General features: G+C 57.1%; 2 protein-coding genes across 11 annotated transcripts in view; one reads left to right on the top strand and one right to left on the bottom strand.

Moving 5' to 3' along the window:
• The window catches only part of LOC138641578 (zinc finger protein 271-like), a 36,488-nt gene extending 22,183 nt beyond the window's left edge, over positions 1-14,305 (bottom strand). The window contains exons 1-2 of one of the 5 annotated variants that reach the window (XM_069729060.1): positions 14,124-14,305; positions 2,864-2,975 (exon numbers count right to left, since the gene is read on the bottom strand). The gene's annotated coding sequence lies outside the window, so the exon portion shown is untranslated. Of the gene's footprint in view, positions 1-2,863; positions 2,997-3,242; positions 3,970-14,123 lie in introns of those variants that run through there. The other 4 variants (XM_069729059.1, XM_069729058.1, XM_069729062.1 and 1 more) reach the window with 4 other exon arrangements.
• Positions 14,306-14,446: 141 nt separating this feature from the next.
• Positions 14,447-23,446, top strand: part of LOC138641585 (zinc finger protein 664-like) — a 41,455-nt gene continuing 32,455 nt past the window's right edge. For 2 of the 6 annotated variants that reach the window (XM_069729073.1, XM_069729075.1), the window contains exons 1-2: positions 14,447-14,572; positions 17,062-17,170. In XM_069729073.1, the coding sequence (XP_069585174.1) occupies positions 17,089-17,170 (82 nt within the window). In that variant the 5' untranslated portion in view covers positions 14,447-14,572; positions 17,062-17,088. Of the gene's footprint in view, positions 14,585-17,061; positions 17,188-23,446 lie in introns of all 6 variants that reach the window. The other 4 variants (XM_069729074.1, XM_069729077.1, XM_069729078.1 and 1 more) reach the window with 3 other exon arrangements.

A 23,446-nucleotide genomic window follows, 5' to 3' on the forward strand; every position in this document is an offset into this window, starting at 1 on the left:
CTTAATATAGGGTTTTCATTGATTACATTTACCGTTGGGGTTAGGTGTGTGGTTAGGGATGGGATTAGGGTTAGGGATGTGTTTGGATTAGGGTTTCAGTTATAATTGGGGGGTTTCCACTGTTTAGGCACATCAGGGGCTCTCCAAACGCGACATGGCGTCTGATCTCAATTCCAGACAATTCTGCGTTGAAAAAATAAAACAGTGCTCCTTCCCTTCCGAGCTCTCCCGTGCGCCCAAACAGGGGTTTACCCCCACATATGGGGTATCAGCGTACTCAGGACACATTGGACAACAACTTTTGGGGTCCAATTTCTCCTGTTACCCTTGGGAAAATAAAACAAATTGGATCTGAAATACCGTATATAGTCAAGTAAAAGCCAACCCGAGTATAAGCTGACCCCCCCTAATTTTGCCATAAAAAAACTGGGAAAACTTATTGACTCGAGTATAAGCCTAGGGTGGGAAATGCAGCAGCTACTGGTAAATGTCAAAAATAAAAATAGATACCAATAAAAGTAAAATTAATTGAGACATCAGTAGGTTAAGTGTATTAGAATATCCATATTGAATCAGGAGCCCCATATAATGCTCCATACAGTTCATGATGAGCCCCATATAATGCTCCATACAAAATACGCCCCATATAATGCTCCATACAGTTCATGATGGGCCCCATAAGATGCTCCGTACAAAATACACCCCATAAATTTTATCATAGGCCCCATAAGATGTTCCATAATAAAATATGCCCCATATAATGCTGCACAAAGGTTAATTATGGCCCCACAAGATGCCCCATAGATATTTGCCCCATATGCTCTTGCTGCGAAAAGAAAACCATGACATACTCACCTCTCATCGCTCAGGCTCCCACCACTTGCAATATTCACCTGTCCTCGTTCCACCGCTGCACGCCGCTGTGTCTTCCGGGTCTCTGCACTGACGTTCAGGCAGAGGGCGCGCACTAACCACGTGATCATACCCTCTGACCCGAGTGTCACAGCAGAGGATGCGGAAGACGGAGCCCGGCGGTGGAACGAGGAGCAGGTGAATATCTCCGTGCTCCCCCCGCCCCCATTATACTCACCTGCTCCCGGCGCGGTCCCTGGCAGCTTCCCTGATGGTCTCCGGGCGCTGACAGCTTCTTCCAGCGTTGACCGGTCACATGGTACTGCTCATTACAGTTATGAATATGCGGCTCCACCCCTATGGGAGTGGAGTCGGGTCCATATTCATTACTGCAAAGAGCAGTACCATGTGACCGCTCAACGCTGGAAGAAGCTGTCAGCGCCCGGAGACCATCAGGGAAGCTGCCAGGGACCGCGCCGGGAGCAGGTTAGTATGTCACAGCCACCCCTCCCCCTCCAACAATGCCTTGCGTATAAGCCAAGAGGGGCACTTTCAGCCTAAAAAAAATGTGAAAATCTCGGCTTATACTCGAGCATATACGGTAAATTTTTTGTGAAAAAAGTTAAATGTTAATTTTTTTTTTAAATATTCCAAAAATTCCTGTGAAACACCTGAAGGGTTAATAAACTTCTTGAATATGGTTTTGAGCACCTTGAGGGGTGTAGTTTTTAGAATGGTGTCACACTTGGGTATTTTCTATCATATAGACCCCTCAAAGTGACTTCAAATGTGATGTAGTCCATAAAGAAAAAAAATGGTGTAAAAATGAGAAATTGCTGGTCAACTTTTAACTCTTCACTCCCTAACAAAAAAAAATTTTGGTTCCAAAATTGTGCTGATGTAAAGTAGACATGTGGGAAATGTTACTTATTAAGTGTGCTGATGTAAAGTAGACATGTGGGAAATGTTACTTATTAAGTATTTTGTGTGACATATCTCCGTGATTTAAGGACATGAAAATTCAAAGTTGGAAAATTGCAAAATTTTCTAAATTTTCACCAAATTTCCATTTTTTTTTCACAAGTAAACACAAGTAATGTCGAGGAAATTTTACCACCAACCTGAAGTACAATATGTCACAAGAAACGCGTTCTAGAGTTATAGCTTCATAAAGGGACAGTGGTCAGAATTGTAAAAATTGGTTCGGTCATTAACGTTCAAACCACCCTTGGGGGTAAAGGGTTATTCTAAAAAAAAAAAAAATATATACGTTACTCATTCCCTTAAAGAAAAACAAATAAAACTATACCTAAAAAGAGTATTGGATATTTGAAGAAATGTTTAATAGGGTAGAGTAGAGTAGGGCCCGGCCAAAAGAATCGACCTTGTTGTGGTGGCGGCTTAAAAAAATTATTTTGGCCAAAACAAAAGCTGCCGGCTATATATGTGATCTGGTGATGGGAACTTTTAATAGATTGGTGAGGATGTGGTGCAGAAGATGAGCTTTTCCGAGAGTGGACGGTGGGACTGTGGATGGTTCGAGGTGTGGAAGTGGGGCTGGGGTGGAGCCTGGAGTCTCAAGGGGGCCCAAAAATGTTGCCAGTATAGGGCCCCAAAATTCCTAGTGGCAGCCCTGACGTTCACTGGATGTTTCCAATCAAAGCATTCTCCTTCGCTAAGCCCAATCATCTTGGTGACCAGTGCAGTAAGTTCTCCCGTTAACCCCTTTTATTTTTTGTCATTGTTTACTCTGTATTGTTCTGTCCCCTTTGTTAAACCTTTTGGATATTTTCTATAAACATTGTCTATCATTCTGGATTAAATATAAAATGTAATAGGTCTGTTCCTTTTGTTCTGTAACCCGCACCCCGAAGCCATACAGTACCTACCAGAACCTGGCCTCCAGTCAGCCTGTACAAAACACGAGTGGTGGTGGAGGCGAGTAGTCTGGCAGGGGCCGTATCGGGTATATGAACTCCATGTGCTGGAATTGGAGGAATAAATACCATACCTCCAATAACTGGGCAAGTACTGGAAGCCGCGGCCTCGTCCGTCACTCGTGTAATTGTCCTGATGATTGGTAGCAGCGGTGGGCTCTGCCTCCATTTCACTCACATACAGCTCTGGCAAAAATGAAGAGACCACTGCAAAATGTTCAGTTTGTCTGATTTTCCTCTTTATATGTATATTTTTGAATAAAATGTAAATTGTTATTTTCTTTTTATGAACTTCTGACAACATGTCTCCGAAGTTCCAAGCAATAAATTTTGTATTTTTTTTCCCTGAAAATGGGAAATGGTCAAAATAACAAAAAAATGCATTGTAGTCCTCAAATAATGCAAAGAAAGCAAGTTCATAATCATTTAGAAACAACAATACTAATGTTTTACCTCAGGAAGAGTTCAGAGATCAATATTGTGTGGAATAACCATGATTGTTAATCCCAGCTTTCCTGCGTCTTGGCATGCTCTTCACCAGTCTCTCACACGGCTCCTGGGTGACCTTATGCCGCTCCTGGTACAATAATGTCAGACGTTCTTCTTTGTTTGATGGCTTGTGACGATCCATCATCCTCCTGATTACATTCCAGAGGTTTTCAATGGGGTTCAGGTCTGGAGATTGGGCGGCCATGACAGGGATTTGCTGTGGTGGTCCTTCATCCACACCCTGATTGACCTAGCTGTGTGGCACGGCGCATTGTCCTGCTGGAAAAACCAGTCCTCAGAGTTGGGGAACATTGCCTGAGCAGAATCAACTGTTTTTCCAGGATCACCTTGTATGCGGCTTGATTCATACGTCCTTCACAAAGAACAACCTGCCCAATTCCAGCCTTGCTGAAGCCTCCTCAGATCATCACCGATCCTCCTCTAAATTTCACAGTGGGTGCAAGACACTGTGGCTGGTACGCATCTCCAGGTCCCGTCTAACCATTAGACGACCAGGTGTTGGGCAAAGCTGAAAATTAGATTCATCAGAGAAGTTTACCTTACTCCAGTCCTCTATGGTCCAGTCCTTATGGTCTTTGGCAATCTTCAGCCTGGCTCTCCTTTGCTTCTCACTGATGAAAGGCTTTTTCCTCGCTTTACATGACTAAAAGGGAACCTGTCACCCCCAAAATGGAAGATGAGCTAAGCCCAACGGCATCAGGGACTTATCTCTAGCATTCTGTAATGCATTCTGTAATGCTGTAGATAAGCCCCCGATGTATCCTGAAAGATGAGAAAAAGAGGTTACATTATACTCACCCAGGGGCGGTCCGGTCCTATGGGCTTCACGGTCCGGGGCCTCCCATCTTCTTACAATGACGTCCTCTTCTTGTATTCACGCTGCCACTCTGATGCAGGCATACTTTGTCTGTCCTGTTGAGGGCAGAGCAAAGTACTGCAGTGCGCAGGCGCTGGGCCTCTCAGACCTTTCCCGGCGCCTGCGCACTGCAGTACTTTGCTCTGTCCTCAACAGGGAGGGTAAAGTACGCCTATGCAGGAGCCGAGGCAGGAAGACAAGAAGAGGACGTCATCGTAAGAAGATAGGAGGCCCCGGACCGCGACGCCCATAGGAACGGACCGCCCCTGATTGAGTATAATGTAACCTCTTTTTCTCATCTTTCAGGATACATCGGGGGCTTATCTACAGCATTACAGAATGCATTACAGAATATGGTAGATAAGCCCCTGATGCCGGTGGCCACAGCTCCCCTTCGATTTTGGGGTGACAGGTTCCCTTTAAGTCCTGCCTCTAGGAGCTTGTTACGAACTGTTCTTGCCATATACTTCACCCCAGCTGCCATTTGCCGTTCCTTTTGTAGGTCACTTGATGTCATCCTGCGGTTGCCGAGTGACATTGGAATAAGAGGACGATCAGCCTGGTCAGTGGAGAGTCGTTTTCGCCCTCTGCCGGTCTGTAGCTTTGTTGTCCCCAATGTCTGCTGCGTGACATTATTGTAATGGACTGCCGTCTTAGAAATTTTAAGGATGGAGGCAACATGACGCTGTGTCCCTCTGCTAGTAAAGCGAGAAATGAGCCATTCTTTTCAACTCTTTTGGCATGGTTGTTATTTTTTTAATTCCTATTACTTTTGGGATATTACTAGCACCTCTTTTGCCATCCAATAAGTCCTATTGCAAGAGGATTCTGAACACCACAGCAGGGTACTTTCCTTCGTTAAATTAGAACCTGAAGACCCACCTCTTCCGACATGCCTACAATCTGCAGTAACCACCGATCCACCAAACAGCGGCATGACCAGCTCTACCCTCGCCTACTGTACCCTCACCCATCCCCTGTAGATTGTGAGCCCTCGCGGGCAGGGTTCTCTCCTCCTGTAGACTGTGAGCCCTCGCGGGCAGGGTTCTCTCCTCCTGTAGACTGTGAGCCCTCTCGGGCAGGGTCCTCTCTCCTCCTGTAGACTGTGAGCCCTCTCGGGCAGGGTCCTCTCTCCTCCTGTAGACTGTGAGCCCTCTCGGGCAGGGTCCTCTCTCCTCCTGTAGACTGTGAGCCCTCTCGGGCAGGGTCCTCTCCTCCTGTAGACTGTGATCCCTCTGGGGCAGGGTCCTCTCTCCTCCTGTAGATTGTGAGCCCTCTCGGGCAGGGTCCTCTCTCCTCCTGCAGACTGTGAGCCCTCGCGGGCAGGGTCCTCTCCTCCTGCAGACCGTGAGCCCTCGGGGGCAGGGTCCTCTCTCCTCCTGTAGATTGTGAGCCCTCGCGGGCAGGGTCCTCTCCTCCTGCAGACCGTGAGCCCTCGGGGGCAGGGTCCTCTCTCCTCCTGTAGACCGTGAGCCCTCGGGGGCAGGGTCCTCTCTCCTCCTGCAGACCGTGAGCCCTCGGGGGCAGGGTCCTCTCTCCTCCTGCAGACCGTGAGCCCTCGGGGGCAGGGTCCTCTCTCCTCCTGCAGACCGTGAGCCCTCGGGGGCAGGGTCCTCTCTCCTCCTGTAGACCGTGAGCCCTCGGGGGCAGGGTCCTCTCTCCTCCTGTAGACCGTGAGCCCTCGGGGGCAGGGTCCTCTCTCCTCCTGTAGACCGTGAGCCCTCGGGGGCAGGGTCCTCTCTCCTCCTGTAGACCGTGAGCCCTCGGGGGCAGGGTCCTCTCTCCTCCTGTAGACCGTGAGCCCTCGGGGGCAGGGTCCTCTCTCCTCCTGTAGACCGTGAGCCCTCGGGGGCAGGGTCCTCTCTCCTCCTGTAGACCGTGAGCCCTCGCGGGCAGGGTCCTCTCCTCCTGTAGACCGTGAGCCCTCGCGGGCAGGGTCCTCTCCTCCTGTAGACCGTGAGCCCTCGGGGGCAGGGTCCTCTCTCCTCCTGTAGACCGTGAGCCCTCGCGGGCAGGGTCCTCTCTCCTCCTGTAGACCGTGAGCCCTCGCGGGCAGGGTCCTCTCTCCTCCTGTAGACCGTGAGCCCTCGGGGGGCAGGGTCCTCTCCCCTCCTGTAGACCGTGAGCCCTCGGGGGGCAGGGTCCTCTCCCCTCCTGTAGACCGTGAGCCCTCGGGGGGCAGGGTCCTCTCTCCTCCTGTAGACCGTGAGCCCTCGGGGGGCAGGGTCCTCTCTCCTCCTGTAGACCGTGAGCCCTCGGGGGGCAGGGTCCTCTCCCCTCCTGTAGACCGTGAGCCCTCGGGGGGCAGGGTCCTCTCCCCTCCTGTAGACCGTGAGCCCTCGGGGGGCAGGGTCCTCTCTCCTCCTGTAGACCGTGAGCCCTCGGGGGGCAGGGTCCTCTCTCCTCCTGTAGACCGTGAGCCCTCGGGGGCAGGGTCCTCTCTCCTCCTGTAGACCGTGAGCCCTCGCGGGCAGGGTCCTCTCCTCCTGTAGACCGTGAGCCCTCGGGGGCAGGGTCCTCTCTCCTCCTGTAGACCGTGAGCCCTCGGGGGCAGGGTCCTCTCCTCCTGTAGACCGTGAGCCCTCGGGGGCAGGGTCCTCTCCTCCTGTAGACTGTGAGCCCTCGGGGGCAGGGTCCTCTCTCCTCCTGTAGATTGTGAGCCCTCGGAGGCAGGGTCCTCTCTCCTCCTGTAGATTGTGAGCCCTCGGGGGCAGGGTCCTCTCTCCTCCTGTAGACTGTGAGCCCTCGGGGGCAGGGTCCTCTCTCCTCCTGTAGACTGTGAGCCCTCGGGGGCAGGGTCCTCTCTCCTCCTGTAGACTGTGAGCCCTCGGGGGCAGGGTCCTCTCTCCTCCTGTAGACTGTGAGCCCTCGGGGGCAGGGTCCTCTCTCCTCCTGTAGACTGTGAGCCCTCGGGGGCAGGGTCCTCTCTCCTCCTGTAGACTGTGAGCCCTCGGGGGCAGGGTCCTCTCTCCTCCTGTAGACTGTGAGCCCTCGGGGGCAGGGTCCTCTCTCCTCCTGTAGACTGTGAGCCCTCGGGGGCAGGGTCCTCTCTCCTCCTGTAGACTGTGAGCCCTCGGGGGCAGGGTCCTCTCCTCCTGTAGACTGTGAGCCCTCGGGGGCAGGGTCCTCTCCTCCTGTAGACTGTGAGCCCTCGGGGGCAGGGTCCTCTCTCCTCCTGTAGACTGTGAGCCCTCGGGGGGCAGGGTCCTCTCTCCTCCTGTAGACTGAGCCCTCGGGGGCAGGGTCCTCTCTCCTGTAGACTGTGAGCCCTCGGGGGCAGGGTCCTCTCTCCTCCTGTAGACTGTGAGCCCTCGGGGGCAGGGTCCTCTCTCCTCCTGTAGACTGTGAGCCCTCGGGGGCAGGGTCCTCTCTCCTCCTGTATCCTCACCCATCCCTTGTAGATTGTGAGCCCTCGGGGGCAGGGTCCTCTCTCCTGTAGACTGTGAGCCCTCGGGGGCAGGGTCCTCTCTCCTCCTGTAGACTGTGAGCCCTCGGGGGCAGGGTCCTCTCTCCTCCTGTAGACTGTGAGCCCTCGGGGGCAGGGTCCTCTCCTCCTGTAGACTGTGAGCCCTCGGGGGCAGGGTCCTCTCTCCTCCTGTAGACTGTGAGCCCTCGGGGGCAGGGTTCTCTCTCCTCCTGTAGACTGTGAGCCCTCGGGGGCAGGGTCCTCTCTCCTCCTGTAGACTGTGAGCCCTCGGGGGCAGGGTCCTCTCTCCTCCTGTAGACTGTGAGCCCTCGGGGGCAGGGTCCTCTCTCCTCCTGTAGACTGTGAGCCCTCGGGGGCAGGGTCCTCTCTCCTCCTGTAGATTGTGAGCCCTCGGGGGCAGGGTCCTCTCCTCCTGTAGACTGTGAGCCCTCGGGGGCAGGGTCCTCTCTCCTCCTGTAGACCGTGAGCCCTCGGGGGCAGGGTCCTCTCTCCTCCTGTAGACTGTGAGCCCTCGGGGGGCAGGGTCCTCTCTCCTCCTGTAGACTGTGAGCCCTCGGGGGGCAGGGTCCTCTCCTCCTGTAGATTGTGAGCCCTCGGGGGCAGGGTCCTCTCTCCTCCTGTAGACTGTGAGCCCTCGGGGGGCAGGGTCCTCTCTCCTCCTGTAGACTGTGAGCCCTCGGGGGGCAGGGTCCTCTCTCCTCCTGTAGATTGTGAGCCCTCGGGGGCAGGGTCCTCTCTCCTCCTGTAGATTGTGAGCCCTCGGGGGACAGGGTCCTCTCCTCCTGTAGACTGTGAGCCCTCGGGGGCAGGGTCCTCTCTCCTCCTGTAGATTGTGAGCCCTCGGGGGCAGGGTCCTCTCCTCCTGTAGACTGTGAGCCCTCGGGGGACAGGGTCCTCTCTCCTCCTGTAGACTGTGAGCCCTCGGGGGCAGGGTCCTCTCTCCTCCTGTAGACTGTGAGCCCTCGGGGGCAGGGTCCTCTCTCCTGTAGACTGTGAGCCCTCGGGGGGCAGGGTCCTCTCTCCTGTAGACTGAGCCCTCGGGGGCAGGGTCCTCTCTCCTCCTGTAGACTGTGAGCCCTCGGGGGCAGGGTCCTCTCTCCTCCTGTAGATTGTGAGCCCTCGGGGGCAGGGTTCTCTCTCCTCCTGTAGACTGTGAGCCCTCGGGGGCAGGGTCCTCTCTCCTCCTGTAGACTGTGAGCCCTCGGGGGCAGGGTCCTCTCTCCTCCTGTAGACTGTGAGCCCTCGGGGGCAGGGTCCTCTCTCCTCCTGTAGACTGTGAGCCCTCGGGGGCAGGGTCCTCTCTCCTCCTGTAGACTGTGAGCCCTCGCGGGCAGGGTCCTCTCTCCTCCTGTAGATTGTGAGCCCTCGGGGGCAGGGTCCTCTCCTCCTGTAGACTGTGAGCCCTCGGGGGCAGGGTCCTCTCTCCTCCTGTAGACTGTGAGCCCTCGGGGGCAGGGTCCTCTCTCCTCCTGTAGACTGTGAGCCCTCGGGGGCAGGGTCCTCTCTCCTCCTGTAGACTGTGAGCCCTCGCGGGCAGGGTCCTCTCTCCTCCTGTAGACTGTGAGCCCTCGCGGGCAGGGTCCTCTCTCCTCCTGTAGACTGTGAGCCCTCGGGGGCAGGGTCCTCTCCTCCTGTAGACTGTGAGCCCTCGGGGGCAGGGTCCTCTCCTCCTGTAGATTGTGAGCCCTCGGGGGCAGGGTCCTCTCTCCTCCTGTAGATTGTGAGCCCTCGGGGGCAGGGTCCTCTCTCCTCCTGTAGACTGTGAGCCCTCGGGGGCAGGGTCCTCTCTCCTCCTGTAGACTGTGAGCCCTCGGGGGCAGGGTCCTCTCTCCTCCTGTAGACTGTGAGCCCTCGCGGGCAGGGTCCTCTCTCCTCCTGTAGACTGTGAGCCCTCGGGGGGCAGGGTCCTCTCTCCTCCTGTAGACTGTGAGCCCTCGGGGGCAGGGTCCTCTCCTCCTGTAGACTGTGAGCCCTCGGGGGCAGGGTCCTCTCTCCTCCTGTAGATTGTGAGCCCTCGGGGGCAGGGTCCTCTCCTCCTGTAGATTGTGAGCCCTCGGGGGCAGGGTCCTCTCTCCTCCTGTAGACTGTGAGCCCTCGGGGGCAGGGTCCTCTCTCCTCCTGTAGACTGTGAGCCCTCGGGGGGCAGGGTCCTCTCTCCTCCTGTAGACTGTGAGCCCTCGGGGGCAGGGTCCTCTCTCCTCCTGTAGACTGTGAGCCCTCGGGGGCAGGGTCCTCTCTCCTCCTGTAGACTGTGAGCCCTCGGGGGCAGGGTCCTCTCTCCTCCTGTAGATTGTGAGCCCTCGGGGGCAGGGTCCTCTCTCCTCCTGTAGACTGTGAGCCCTCGGGGGGCAGGGTCCTCTCTCCTCCTGTAGACTGTGAGCCCTCGGGGGGCAGGGTCCTCTCTCCTCCTGTAGACTGTGAGCCCTCGGGGGGCAGGGTCCTCTCTCCTCCTGTAGATTGTGAGCCCTCGGGGGCAGGGTCCTCTCTCCTCCTGTAGATTGTGAGCCCTCGGGGGACAGGGTCCTCTCCTCCTGTAGACTGTGAGCCCTCGGGGGCAGGGTCCTCTCTCCTCCTGTAGATTGTGAGCCCTCGGGGGCAGGGTCCTCTCCTCCTGTAGACTGTGAGCCCTCGGGGGACAGGGTCCTCTCTCCTCCTGTAGACTGTGAGCCCTCGGGGGCAGGGTCCTCTCTCCTCCTGTAGACTGTGAGCCCTCGGGGGCAGGGTCCTCTCTCCTGTAGACTGTGAGCCCTCGGGGGGCAGGGTCCTCTCTCCTGTAGACTGTGAGCCCTCGGGGGCAGGGTCCTCTCTCCTCCTGTAGACTGTGAGCCCTCGGGGGCAGGGTCCTCTCTCCTCCTGTAGATTGTGAGCCCTCGGGGGCAGGGTTCTCTCTCCTCCTGTAGACTGTGAGCCCTCGGGGGCAGGGTCCTCTCTCCTCCTGTAGACTGTGAGCCCTCGGGGGCAGGGTCCTCTCTCCTCCTGTAGACTGTGAGCCCTCGGGGGCAGGGTCCTCTCTCCTCCTGTAGACTGTGAGCCCTCGGGGGCAGGGTCCTCTCTCCTCCTGTAGACTGTGAGCCCTCGGGGGCATGGTCCTCTCTCCTCCTGTAGACTGTGAGCCCTCGCGGGCAGGGTCCTCTCTCCTCCTGTAGATTGTGAGCCCTCGGGGGCAGGGTCCTCTCCTCCTGTAGACTGTGAGCCCTCGGGGGCAGGGTCCTCTCCTCCTGTAGATTGTGAGCCCTCGGGGGCAGGGTCCTCTCTCCTCCTGTAGATTGTGAGCCCTCGGGGGCAGGGTCCTCTCTCCTCCTGTAGACTGTGAGCCCTCGGGGGCAGGGTCCTCTCTCCTCCTGTAGACTGTGAGCCCTCGGGGGCAGGGTCCTCTCTCCTCCTGTAGACTGTGAGCCCTCGGGGGCAGGGTCCTCTCTCCTCCTGTAGACTGTGAGCCCTCGGGGGCAGGGTCCTCTCTCCTCCTGTAGACTGTGAGCCCTCGCGGGCAGGGTCCTCTCCCCTCCTGTAGACTGTGAGCCCTCGGGGGGCAGGGTCCTCTCTCCTCCTGTAGATTGTGAGCCCTCGCGGGCAGGGTCCTCTCTCCTCCTGTAGATTGTGAGCCCTCGGGGGGCAGGGTCCTCTCTCCTCCTGTAGATTGTGAGCCCTCGCGGGCAGGGTCCTCTCCCCTCCTGTAGACTGTGAGCCCTCGGGGGCAGGGTCCTCTCCCCTCCTGTAGACTGTGAGCCCTCGGGGGCAGGGTCCTCTCTCCTCCTGTAGACTGTGAGCCCTCGGGGGCAGGGTCCTCTCTCCTCCTGTAGACTGAGCCCTCGGGGGCAGGGTCCTCTCTCCTCCTGTAGACTGTGAGCCCTCGGGGGCAGGGTCCTCTCTCCTCCTGTAGATTGTGAGCCCTCGGGGGCAGGGTCCTCTCTCCTCCTGTAGACTGTGAGCCCTCGGGGGCAGGGTCCTCTCTCCTCCTGTAGACTGTGAGCCCTCGGGGGCAGGGTCCTCTCTCCTCCTGTAGACTGTGAGCCCTCGGGGGCAGGGTCCTCTCTCCTCCTGTAGATTGTGAGCCCTCGGGGGCAGGGTCCTCTCTCCTCCTGTAGACTGTGAGCCCTCGGGGGCAGGGTCCTCTCTCCTCCTGTAGATTGTGAGCCCTCGGGGGCAGGGTCCTCTCTCCTCCTGTAGACTGTGAGCCCTCGGGGGCAGGGTCCTCTCCTCCTGTAGACTGTGAGCCCTCGGGGGCAGGGTCCTCTCTCCTCCTGTAGACTGTGAGCCCTCGGGGGCAGGGTCCTGTCTCCTCCTGTAGATTGTGAGCCCTCGGAGGCAGGGTCCTCTCTCCTCCTGTAGACTGTGAGCCCTCGGGGGCAGGGTCCTCTCCTCCTGTAGACTGTGAGCCCTCGGGGGCAGGGTCCTCTCCTCCTGTAGACTGAGCCCTCGGGGGCAGGGTCCTCTCTCCTCCTGTAGACTGTGAGCCCTCGGGGGCAGGGTCCTCTCTCCTCCTGTAGATTGTGAGCCCTCGGGGGCAGGGTCCTCTCTCCTCCTGTAGACTGTGAGCCCTCGGGGGCAGGGTCCTCTCTCCTCCTGTAGACTGTGAGCCCTCGGGGGCAGGGTCCTCTCTCCTCCTGTAGACTGTGAGCCCTCGGGGGCAGGGTCCTCTCTCCTCCTGTAGATTGTGAGCCCTCGGGGGCAGGGTCCTCTCTCCTCCTGTAGACTGTGAGCCCTCGGGGGCAGGGTCCTCTCTCCTCCTGTAGATTGTGAGCCCTCGGGGGCAGGGTCCTCTCTCCTCCTGTAGACTGTGAGCCCTCGGGGGCAGGGTCCTCTCTCCTCCTGTAGATTGTGAGCCCTCGGGGGCAGGGTCCTCTCTCCTCCTGTAGACTGTGAGCCCTCGGGGGCAGGGTCCTCTCCTCCTGTAGATTGTGAGCCCTCGGGGGCAGGGTCCTCTCCTCCTGTAGACTGTGAGCCCTCGGGGGCAGGGTCCTCTCTCCTCCTGTAGACTGTGAGCCCTCGGGGGCAGGGTCCTCTCTCCTCCTGTAGACTGTGAGCCCTCGGGGGCAGGGTCCTCTCTCCTCCTGTAGACTGTGAGCCCTCGGAGGCAGGGTCCTCTCTCCTCCTGTAGACTGTGAGCCCTCGGGGGCAGGGTCCTCTCCTCCTGTAGACTGTGAGCCCTCGGGGGCAGGGTCCTCTCTCCTCCTGTAGACTGTGAGCCCTCGGGGGCAGGGTCCTCTCTCCTCCTGTAGACTGTGAGCCCTCGGGGGCAGGGTCCTCTCTCCTCCTGTAGACTGTGAGCCCTCGGAGGCAGGGTCCTCTCTCCTCCTGTAGACTGTGAGCCCTCGGAGGCAGGGTCCTCTCTCCTCCTGTAGACTGTGAGCCCTCGGGGGCAGGGTCCTCTCTCCTCCTGTAGACTGTGAGCCCTCGGAGGCAGGGTCCTCTCTCCTCCTGTAGACTGTGAGCCCTCGGGGGCAGGGTCCTCTCTCCTCCTGTAGACTGTGAGCCCTCGGGGGCAGGGTCCTCTCTCCTCCTGTAGACTGTGAGCCCTCGGGGGCAGGGTCCTCTCTCCTCCTGTAGACTGTGAGCCCTCGGGGGCAGGGTCCTCTCTCCTCCTGTAGACTGAGCCCTCGGGGGCAGGGTCCTCTCTCCTCCTGTAGACTGTGAGCCCTCGGGGGCAGGGTCCTCTCTCCTCCTGTAGACCGTGAGCCCTCGGGGGGCAGGGTCCTCTCTCCTCCTGTAGATTGTGAGCCCTCGCGGGCAGGGTCCTCTCTCCTCCTGTAGACCGTGAGCCCTCGGGGGGCAGGGTCCTCTCTCCTCCTGTAGACCGTGAGCCCTCGGGGGGCAGGGTCCTCTCTCCTCCTGTAGACTGTGAGCCCTCGGGGGCAGGGTCCTCTCTCCTCCTGTAGACTGTGAGCCCTCGGGGGCAGGGTCCTCTCTCCTCCTGTAGACTGTGAGCCCTCGGGGGCAGGGTCCTCTCCTCCTGTAGACTGTGAGCCCTCGGGGGCAGGGTCCTCTCTCCTCCTGTAGACTGTGAGCCCTCGGGGGGCAGGGTCCTCTCCTCCTGTAGACTGTGAGCCCTCGGGGGCAGGGTCCTCTCTCCTCCTGTAGACTGTGAGCCCTCGGGGGCAGGGTCCTCTCTCCTCCTGTAGACTGTGAGCCCTCGGGGGCAGGGTCCTCTCTCCTCCTGTAGACTGTGAGCCCTCGGGGGCAGGGTCCTCTCTCCTCCTGTAGACTGTGAGCCCTCGGGGGCAGGGTCCTCTCTCCTCCTGTAGACTGTGAGCCCTCGGGGGCAGGGTCCTCTCTCCTCCTGTAGACTGTGAGCCCTCGGGGGCAGGGTCCTCTCTCCTCCTGTAGACTGTGAGCCCTTGTTTTTATTATGTACCCCTCCCCCCTCCTCACATGGAATAATAATTGGGGTCACCCTGCGGGTGGATTACACCGGACTGGCCGCCAGACATGGAGCCAGGCGGACGGTCCGGTCTCCTCACTGTTGCCGGCTGTATGCGGTGTGTGGAGCCCCTGCCTGTGTACACGGAGGCCCCGGCCTGCTCTCCGCCCCGCCGGCTCTCACCTGCTCCGCGCTCTCCGCTCTCCGCGCCCCGGGCCCGCACTCTGCAGCTCCCGTCACCCGGGGCCACTCTCGCCTCTCACACACTCCAGGTTTACAGCTCAGCTGAGTCTCCGCACAGGACACGGAGTCGCGCTGCGTCCTGGGATTTGTAGTCCTTTCTCTTCCTGAGGTCATGGACTATCCAACTATCCGGACTACAACACCCAGAAAGCATGGCGCGAAGAGCTCTGACAGGTGGTAACCGCAAGGGTCGCCGGGAGACGTGTTGCATGCCTCTGACACTAAGGATTCAGTTCCGTAAAACTACACATCCCAACATGCAACGCGAACCCAGAGGCTGCCTCAGGGAAAGTAACGGGGCAAGCAGTGGGTGGGGACACCGCACCGGAAGAGGCGGGGCGATGCGGCACTTCCGATGAATGGAGCCTCCCTGTGCAAATCCCATCAAGGTAATGAGAAAGGTAAAAAGGAAACGTGCGGCCGCGACAGGAGCCCGTGCGGAGAGGCCGGGAGACCCCGCGTGCGCCGGGGAGGAAGAGGGTTAACCCCGTGTGTGCCGGGGAGGAGGGTTAACCCCGTGTGTGCCGGGGGAGGAGGGGCGGAGGGTTAACCCCGTGTGTGCCGGGGGCGGAGGAGGGTTAACCCCGTGTGTGCCGGGGGAGGAGGGTTAACCCCGTGTGTGCCGGGGGGAGGAGGAGGGTTAACCCCGTGTGTGCCGGGGGAGGAGGGGCGGAGGGTTAACCCCGTGTGTGCCGGGGGAGGAGGGGCGGAGCGTTAACCCCGTGTGTGCCGGGGGAGGAGGGGCGGAGCGTTAACCCCGTGTGTGCCGGGGGAGGAGGGGCGGAGCGTTAACCCCGTGTGTGTCGGGGGAGGAGGGGCGGAGCGTTAACCCCGTGTGTGCCGGGGGGAGGAGGAGGGTTAACCCCGTGTGTGCCGGGGGGAGGAGGAGGGTTAACCCCGTGTGTGCCGGGGGGAGGAGGAGGGTTAACCCCGTGTGTGCCGGGGGAGGAGGGGCGGAGCGTTAACCCCGTGTGTGCCGGGGGAGGAGGAGGGTTAACCCCGTGTGTGCCGGGGGGAGGAGGAGGGTTAACCCCGTGTGTGCCGGGGGAGGAGGGGCGGAGCGTTAACCCCGTGTGTGCCGGGGGAGGAGGAGGGTTAACCCCGTGTGTGCCGGGGGAGGAGGGGCGGAGCGTTAACCCCGTGTGTGCCGGGGGAGGAGGGGCGGAGCGTTAACCCCGTGTGTGCCGGGGGAGGAGGGGCGGAGCGTTAACCCCGTGTGTGCCGGGGGAGGAGGGGCGGAGCGTTAACCCCGTGTGTGCCGGGGGAGGAGGAGGGTTAACCCCGTGTGTGCCGGGGGAGGAGGAGGGTTAACCCCGTGTGTGCCGGGGGAGGAGGGGCGGAGCGTTAACCCCGTGTGTGCCGGGGGAGGAGGGGCGGAGCGTTAACCCCGTGTGTGCCGGGGGAGGAGGGGCGGAGCGTTAACCCCGTGTGTGCCGGGGGAGGAGGGGCGGAGCGTTAACCCCGTGTGTGCCGGGGGAGGAGGAGGGTTAACCCCGTGTGTGCCGGGGGAGGAGGAGGGTTAACCCCGTGTGTGCCGGGGGAGGAGGGGCGGAGCGTTAACCCCGTGTGTGCCGGGGGAGGAGGGGCGGAGCGTTAACCCCGTGTGTGCTGGGGGAGGAGGAGGGGCGGAGCGTTAACCCCGTGTGTGCGGGAGGAGGGGCGGAGCGTTAACCCCGTGTGTGCCGGGGGAGGAGGAGGGTTAACCCCGTGTGTGCCGGGGGGAGGAGGAGGGTTAACCTCGTGTGTGCCGGGGGAGGAGGGGCGGAGCGTTAACCCCGTGTGTGTCGGGGGAGGAGGGGCGGAGCGTTAACCCCGTGTGTGCCGGGGGGAGGAGGAGGGTTAACCCCGTGTGTGCCGGGGGGAGGAGGAGGGTTAACCCCGTGTGTGCCGGGGGGAGGAGGAGGGTTAACCCCGTGTGTGCCGGGGGGAGGAGGAGGGTTAACCCCGTGTGTGCCGGGGGGAGGAGGAGGGTTAACCCCGTGTGTGCCGGGGGGAGGAGGGGCGGAGGGTTAACCCCGTGTGTGCCGGGGGGAGGAGGAGGGTTAACCCCGTGTGTGCCGGGGGGAGGAGGAGGGTTAACCCCGTGTGTGCCGGGGGAGGAGGGGCGGAGCGTTAACCCCGTGTGTGCCGGGGGAGGAGGGTTAACCCCGTGTGTGCCGGGGGAGGAGGAGGGTTAACCCCGTGTGTGCCGGGGGGAGGAGGAGGGTTAACCCCGTGTGTGCCGGGGGAGGAGGGGCGGAGGGTTAACCCCGTGTGTGCCGGGGGGAGGAGGAGGGTTAACCCCGTGTGTGCCGGGGGAGGAGGGGCGGAGCGTTAACCCCGTGTGTGCCGGGGGGAGGAGGAGGGTTAACACCGTGTGTGCCGGGGGAGGAGGGGCGGAGCGTTAACCCCGTGTGTGCCGGGGAGGAGGAGGGTTAACCCCGTGTGTGCTGGGGGAGGAGGAGGGGCGGAGGGTTAACCCCGTGTGGGGAGGAGGGGCGGAGGGTTAACCCCGTGTGTGCCGGGGGAGGAGGGGCGGAGGGTTAACCCCGTGTGTGCCGGGGAGGAGGAGGGGCGGAGTGTTAACCCCGTGAGTGCCGGGTAAGAGGGGCGGAGGGTTAACCCTGTGTGTGCCGGGGCGGAGGAGGGGCGGAGGGTTAACCCCGTGTGTGCTGGGGAGGAGGGGGCGGAGGGTTAACCCTGTGTGTGCCGGGGAGGAGGGTTAACCCCGTGTGTGCCGGGGGAGGAGGGGCGGAGGGTTAACCCCGTGAGTGCCGGGGAAGGAGGGGCGGAGGGTTAACCCCGTGTGTGCCAGGGGAGGCTTTTCTGGGTGGTCTGTGGGTGGTCTCTTGGGCCAGGACACATGCACCTTGTACTGATGCTTCTTCATTGCTGACAGCCTCGTCTCCAGTCATAGGAAGAGGCCATGAGTGAGCGGCTGCCCGGCGCACACAGGTGGGACCCGCCCGGCTCCGATGATGACGATGACTGCCCCTTGCCTTATACAGGTAGAGATGAGCGATGTGTAAGTGATGGGGCGTGCGGGGGAAGGGAGGAATGAGGGGCGGGGGCCAGAGGGGAGTGGGGAGCAGAGGGAGAAGTCAGGGGCCGGGGATAAGAGGGGCCGGGGTTCCAGAAGTAGCAGATTTCAGCAGTTAGACATTGTAGGAGACTGTTCCGTCCTCTGCAGCTGTTGTATTCACCCCTTCTCAGTAATGCAGGCTCGCTTCAGTTATCACATCCTCGATTGGGCAGCACCGTCCGCTGAGAATTCCTGGTCTAAGAGGGTCCATTAGAAGTCTCTTCAGACACATCACATAGGAGACGTCGAGACTGCTGTGTATACATCAGATAGGAGACGTCGAGACTGCTGTGTATACATCACATAGGAGACGTCGAGACTGCTGTGTATACATCACATAGGAGACGTCGAGACTGCTGTGTATACATCACGTAGGAGACGTCGAGACTGCTGTGTATACATCACATAGGAGACGTCGAGACTGCTGTGTATACATCACATAGGAGACGTCGAGACTGCTGTGTATACATCACATAGGAGACGTCGAGACTGCTGTGTATACATCACATAGGAGACGTCGAGACTGCTGTGTATACATCACATAGGAGACGTCGAGACTGCTGTGTATACATCACATAGGAGACGTCGAGACTGCTGTGTGTACATCACATAGGAGACGTCGAGACTGCTGTATATACATCACATAGGAGACGTCGAGACTGCTGTGTGTACATCACATAGGAGACATCGAGACTGCTGTGTGTACATCGTAGGAGACACCGAGACTGCTGTGTGTACATCGTAGGAGACACCGAGACTGCTGTGTGTACATCGTAGGAGACACCGAGACTGCTGTGTGTACATCGTAGGAGACACCGAGACTGCTGTGTATACATCACATAGGAGACGTCGAGACTGCTGTGTATACATCACATAGGAGACGTCGAGACTGCTGTGTATACATCACATAGGAGACGTCGAGACTGCTGTGTGTACATCGTAGGAGACACCGAGACTGCTGTGTGTACATCGTAGGAGACACCGAGACTGCTGTGTGTACATCGTAGGAGATGCCGAGACTGCTGTGTATACATCACATAGGATACGCCGAGACTGCTGTGCATACATCACATAGACGTAGAGACTGCTATGTGTACATTGTAGGAGACACCGAGACTGCTGTGTATACATCACATAGGAGACGTCGAGAGTCCTGTGTGTACATCGTAGGAGACACCGAGACTGCTGTGTGTACATCGTAGGAGACACCGAGACTGCTGTATATACATCACATAGGAGACGTCGAGACTGCTGTGTGTACATCGTAGGAGACACCGACACTGCTGTGTATACATCACATAGGAGACGTAGAGTCTGCTGTGTGTACATCGTAGGAGACGCCGAGACTGCTGTATATACATCACATAGGAGACGCCGAGACTGCTGTGCATACATCACATAGGAGACGCCGAGACTGCTGTGTATACATCACATAGGAAATGTCGAGACTGTTGTATATACACTAGATGGTGGCCCGATTCTAACGTATCGGGTATTCTACAATAATGTAGGTAGTATATAGCACAGGCTACGTACTATATTGCACAGTGACGTAGATATAACACAACCGACGGAGTATATAACAGCTACGTAGTATGTAATACAGCGTGTGTAGTATATAACAGAGCTACGTAGTATATAACACAGGTACGTAGTTTATAACATAGCCACGTAGTGCATTGCACAGCTACATAGTGTATTGGTCAGCCACATAGTATATTGGTCAGCCGCGTAGTATATTGTAGAGCCAGGTAGTATATTGCACAGCCCAAGCCCAAGTCCCAACTGGTTATTGTTTAGTTTAGACACAAAGTTGGTCAGAGTTACGGCGTCCCCATTCCTAAGGAAGGCCTACAATGAGGTGAAAGGTATTAATGGGATTAGTTTACTGGTGCCAGCTCCAAAGAGAGAAGAAATGCCGGTTTGCAGATACATCACTAACTACAACAATGGGGCTCAAAAAATACGGACAATATTGCAGAAATATTGGTCCATTCTGAACATGGATGAGGACATTGGAGAGATGGTGGGGGAGTTCCCGAGAGTCACTTTTAAGAAAGGTAGATCCGTTGGGGACAGACTCGTACACAGCCACTACTCTCCGCCAGTGAAGGACACATGGCTCCCAAATCCACCAAAGGGATGCTACAAGTGTAGTGGTTGTGTAGCATGCCCGGTAATTGCAGGGGGATCGAAGTTCCAAAGCAGAGTGACGGGGAGAGAATATGAAATGTATCACTTCATAAACTGTAGGTCTAAAGGAGTGATGTATAGAGCAGTCTGCCTGTGTGGCCTGGAGTACATTGGCAAAACGATACGCGAATTTAGAAGACGTGTTGGGGAACACCTGAGAGATATTGCCCTAAATAGGGGCACATCCCTGGCCAGACATATCGATACTGAGCACAATGGTGACAGTCGGGGCTTAAATTCATGGGGGTTGACAGGATTGGTGCACCCAAGAGGGGAGGAATTGGGATCAAATGCTATTACAGTGCGAGACAAGGTGGATTTTCCGCCTTAAGACACCAACACCAGGAGGCCTGAATGAAACTCTAAGATATCGCTGTTTCCTGGAAAGCTAGACTCCGTAATCTGAAGAACACAACATCTATTCTTCCTTCCCCCTTTTATCTTTCCATTAGGGCTCAGTAGGACCAGTAATAGGGACGGCCGTCGTGGAATGGGGGCGCCAAGCTTGCGTCTCTATCCTAGGGGCCAACCTCCATTGCTCGGCAGGTGATGGACGTAGGAGCCTGTATAGTACATGATACTATCCCTCTGCCTGCTTTCTTCTGTGCGCCGGTCTTCATGTCTACCCCCTCCATCTCTCCACAAAACGTTTTTCCTTGGTTCCGCATAGCGACCTTTTTTCGAGCCCATTTTTTTGGGCAATTGACATGAATTCTGTACGGTCTTTTTCCAAATCCATTGGCCCCCTTGCTCGGTTTCTTTCCCCCTTGGGAGATACAGCTAGCACATGCCCGAGGTCATGAGAAGGTTATGGTAGGATCAGTATCAGCTAGCCGAGAAATGGCCCTGCTTTAATAAATGGTGCAATACGCTTTGATCAGCGTTGGTCGGCAACCATGTAGGGGTTAATATACTTCTCAATATAACGCGGCATCTGGGCCTCTATTTAGCCCAATGCGGCGTCGTACCGGGACTCCGGAAATCAATAAGCGGCTGGGGCGCCTGGACCTGAGGATACGGTCGGGCGTCGTGCTGCTATGGTAACCGGACTGGTGCGCGTCACCGGAAGTGACGCGCAGGGTACAGCGATGCGCTCCATGGTGGGCGTTCGCGATGCGGCCCGGCAGTACGCTGCCATGGGAACTAAACGGCGCGCGCCGCCGGAAGTGACGCGTGCGGTCCAAGAGCTGCGTTCCGTGCTGGGCGCACAGGACATGACATCAGCCGGTGAGCTCGGGTTAGCACTGGGCGGGCTGCTCCACAGCGATTGCCTCTATACCCCCGCGTTTAGTGTCCCCCACAGAGTTCGTGGGACGATACATTATTTTCCCCTGATGAGTTTTATATAACGAAACGCGTAGGGAAGGTGTCTTGTACTTTGGGGTTAAATTATCTTCCTGACAGCGTGGACGGGCTTGTGTGTGGCCAGAATTGTGCCCCCCTCCCAGACGCTGTGGAAGTATTGAGTGGTCTTACCCTTACCAAAAAAAAAGAAGTTCAGAGGTGAGATCGTTCATATTTTTATACATCAATCATTATATATATTACACGTTGTGAGGTGCCAAGGGGAGAAGTACTAGAAAACAGATATGTTTCTCCCCGTTTCATTTCATATGTATCACGGTATTGATTGTGAAGCTGTTTATTTCTCTGTAATCCGGTCCTGGTTTCTTTAGTGATCAGCCTGAAAGCTCTGGTGCTTCCCTTCCACACATACGATCCAGCTTTTGCTTCAGCTGATATAATCAGGAACTGCTGGGATCTCAGTCTCTCATCTGCTGGTCTGGGAGCTGACACAGTAAGGTTGCACAAACTTCTTTCTTGTGTGGAACTCGCTAGCCTGCTATTGTTCGCTGTGACTCCATAGCCACCTGCTTGGGCCAAAGCAGAGATCCCTGATGAGCTATATTCCCACAAATGGTGGAGAATGCGGGCATAGTGACTGTTGGACTGTGACTGCAGATAAAGTGCTCTGTGTATGTCCTGGCTGAAAGCTCATGTGCTTTTGAAGAGCCAAGAGTCCAGTAATATGGAGGAACTAGTGAAACAGTTATTGCAGGCAAATGTGCAACAACAGCAGACCAATACTTACTTCCAGCAAGCCCTGGACCAGCAAAACCAGATTCAGCAAGAGCAGTTGAATGCAATAAAGCAGGCTTTGATTCGGCAGCCCCGAGATGAGAGGGATCATGCACAAAGTGTTGCTGGTGCACGGAAAGCCGTACAAAAAACCCTGCTTAAAATGACTGCTGACGATGATGTAGAAGCGTATCTCACCGTATTTGAACGTATTGCAGAACGTGAGCATTTACCGGTGGACACGTGGGCTGAAGTGGTTGCGCCATTTCTGAGTGGAGATCCACAAAAGGCCTATTACGATTTAAGTGGAGTGGATGCTATGGACTATACCAAATTAAAAAGCGAAATCCTGGCAAGGCTGGGAGTAAACACATATGTACGAGCACAGAGGGTACATTTATGGACTTTTGTGGAAGATCAGCCAGCCCGCTCACAAATGCATGATCTTATCCATCTAGTAAAAAAATGGCTGCAACCAGAGATTTTGACATCTGCAGAGATGGTGGAACGTGTTGTTCTAGACAAGTACCTGCGGTCCTTGCCCCCTAAGTTACAGAGGTGGGTTGGACAAGGTGACCCATATACAGCCGACCAGTTGGTGAATATGGTCGAACGCTACAATGCTTCCGAAAGCCTACTCCAAGGGACGTTATCACCTCGCTGGGCTCCCAAGAAATCGCCAGAAAATACTGCGACACCTACTTCATCTTCAAAAGAAGAGAACGTTGCAATAAAGGGTAGCAGACCCACAAAGAACTATGGAGGCGGTACAGTCTCACAGCAATTCAGCAGACCCTATCAGACGTCTCCGGCGAGGAAGCAAGGACCTATACAATGTTGGCGATGTCGCGGGCTTGGCCATGTAGCAGCTAACTGCCCAATGACTACAGAGCCAATGGACTGTAACGCTATGAGACGCCTTTCGTTATATGTACAGTCAGTCTGTGTTGCAGAGGTCCTCACAGGAAATGAACGACACGTGTGTTGCCTCGAGGTCGACGGCCATAGTGTGAATGCCGTCTTGGATTCCGGCAGTCAAGTAACTCTGGTACATGCCAGTTTGGTGGACCCTAGAGCCCTAACGAACTCAACCCTGGGCATTAGTTGCATCCATGGCGATATAAAAAACTACCCCACTGCCTGGGTCACCCTTGCCACGCCAGTAGGAACCAAAAGACATCAAGCGGCAGTCCTAAAGTCTATGGGACATGATGTAATATTGGGGAGAGACTTTCCCTTATTTTGGGACTTGTGGAACCTTAAAAATGGCATGAGCACTCTAGTTGAGGAGGGTGCCGTGGGGCTAACCCCTGAGCTATTGCAGCAAGAGGGGGGGGAGTCCATCTCAGAGGTAACTCCAGAATCTGTAGACTCACCTCTGGCCGTATATGCAGGTGACGCAAGTGAACTAGAGGAGGCTATAGAAATGCCAGGTCTTGAGGTGGCCCGTGGTAAGTTCGGGACCGCTCAACACCAGGACCCTACTCTGGCAAGGGCATGGGAAAATGTAAAGGTCTCTGAGGGAAGACCATTATACCCAGGGGCTCAAAATGAGTTCCCACACCTAGCTGTGCAACAGGGTATGCTGTATCATATAGACAAAGTGCGGGGGGTGGCGGTAGAGCAACTAGTGGTGCCCAAGTCCTTTCGCCAGGTAGTTTTGGAACTGGCACATAAACATCCCTTGGGGGGACACCTGGCCGGAGAAAAAACAAAACACCGTATTCTGCAGCGTTTCTTTTGGCCGGGTCTAGGGGGGGACGTGACCCGGTATTGTCAGTCCTGTCCTACGTGTCAATTGACCACACCTATGTCACATTTTAGAAGCCCCCTTGTGCCCTTACCAATAATAGAGGTGCCCTTCGAGAGGATAGCAATGGATATAGTGGGTCCATTAGTTAAATCTGCCAGGGGACATCAGTACATTTTG

The sequence above is a fragment of the Ranitomeya imitator genome, chromosome 6 (genome assembly GCF_032444005.1).
Source record: "Ranitomeya imitator isolate aRanImi1 chromosome 6, aRanImi1.pri, whole genome shotgun sequence".
NCBI classification, from domain to species: Eukaryota; Metazoa; Chordata; class Amphibia; order Anura; family Dendrobatidae; genus Ranitomeya; species Ranitomeya imitator.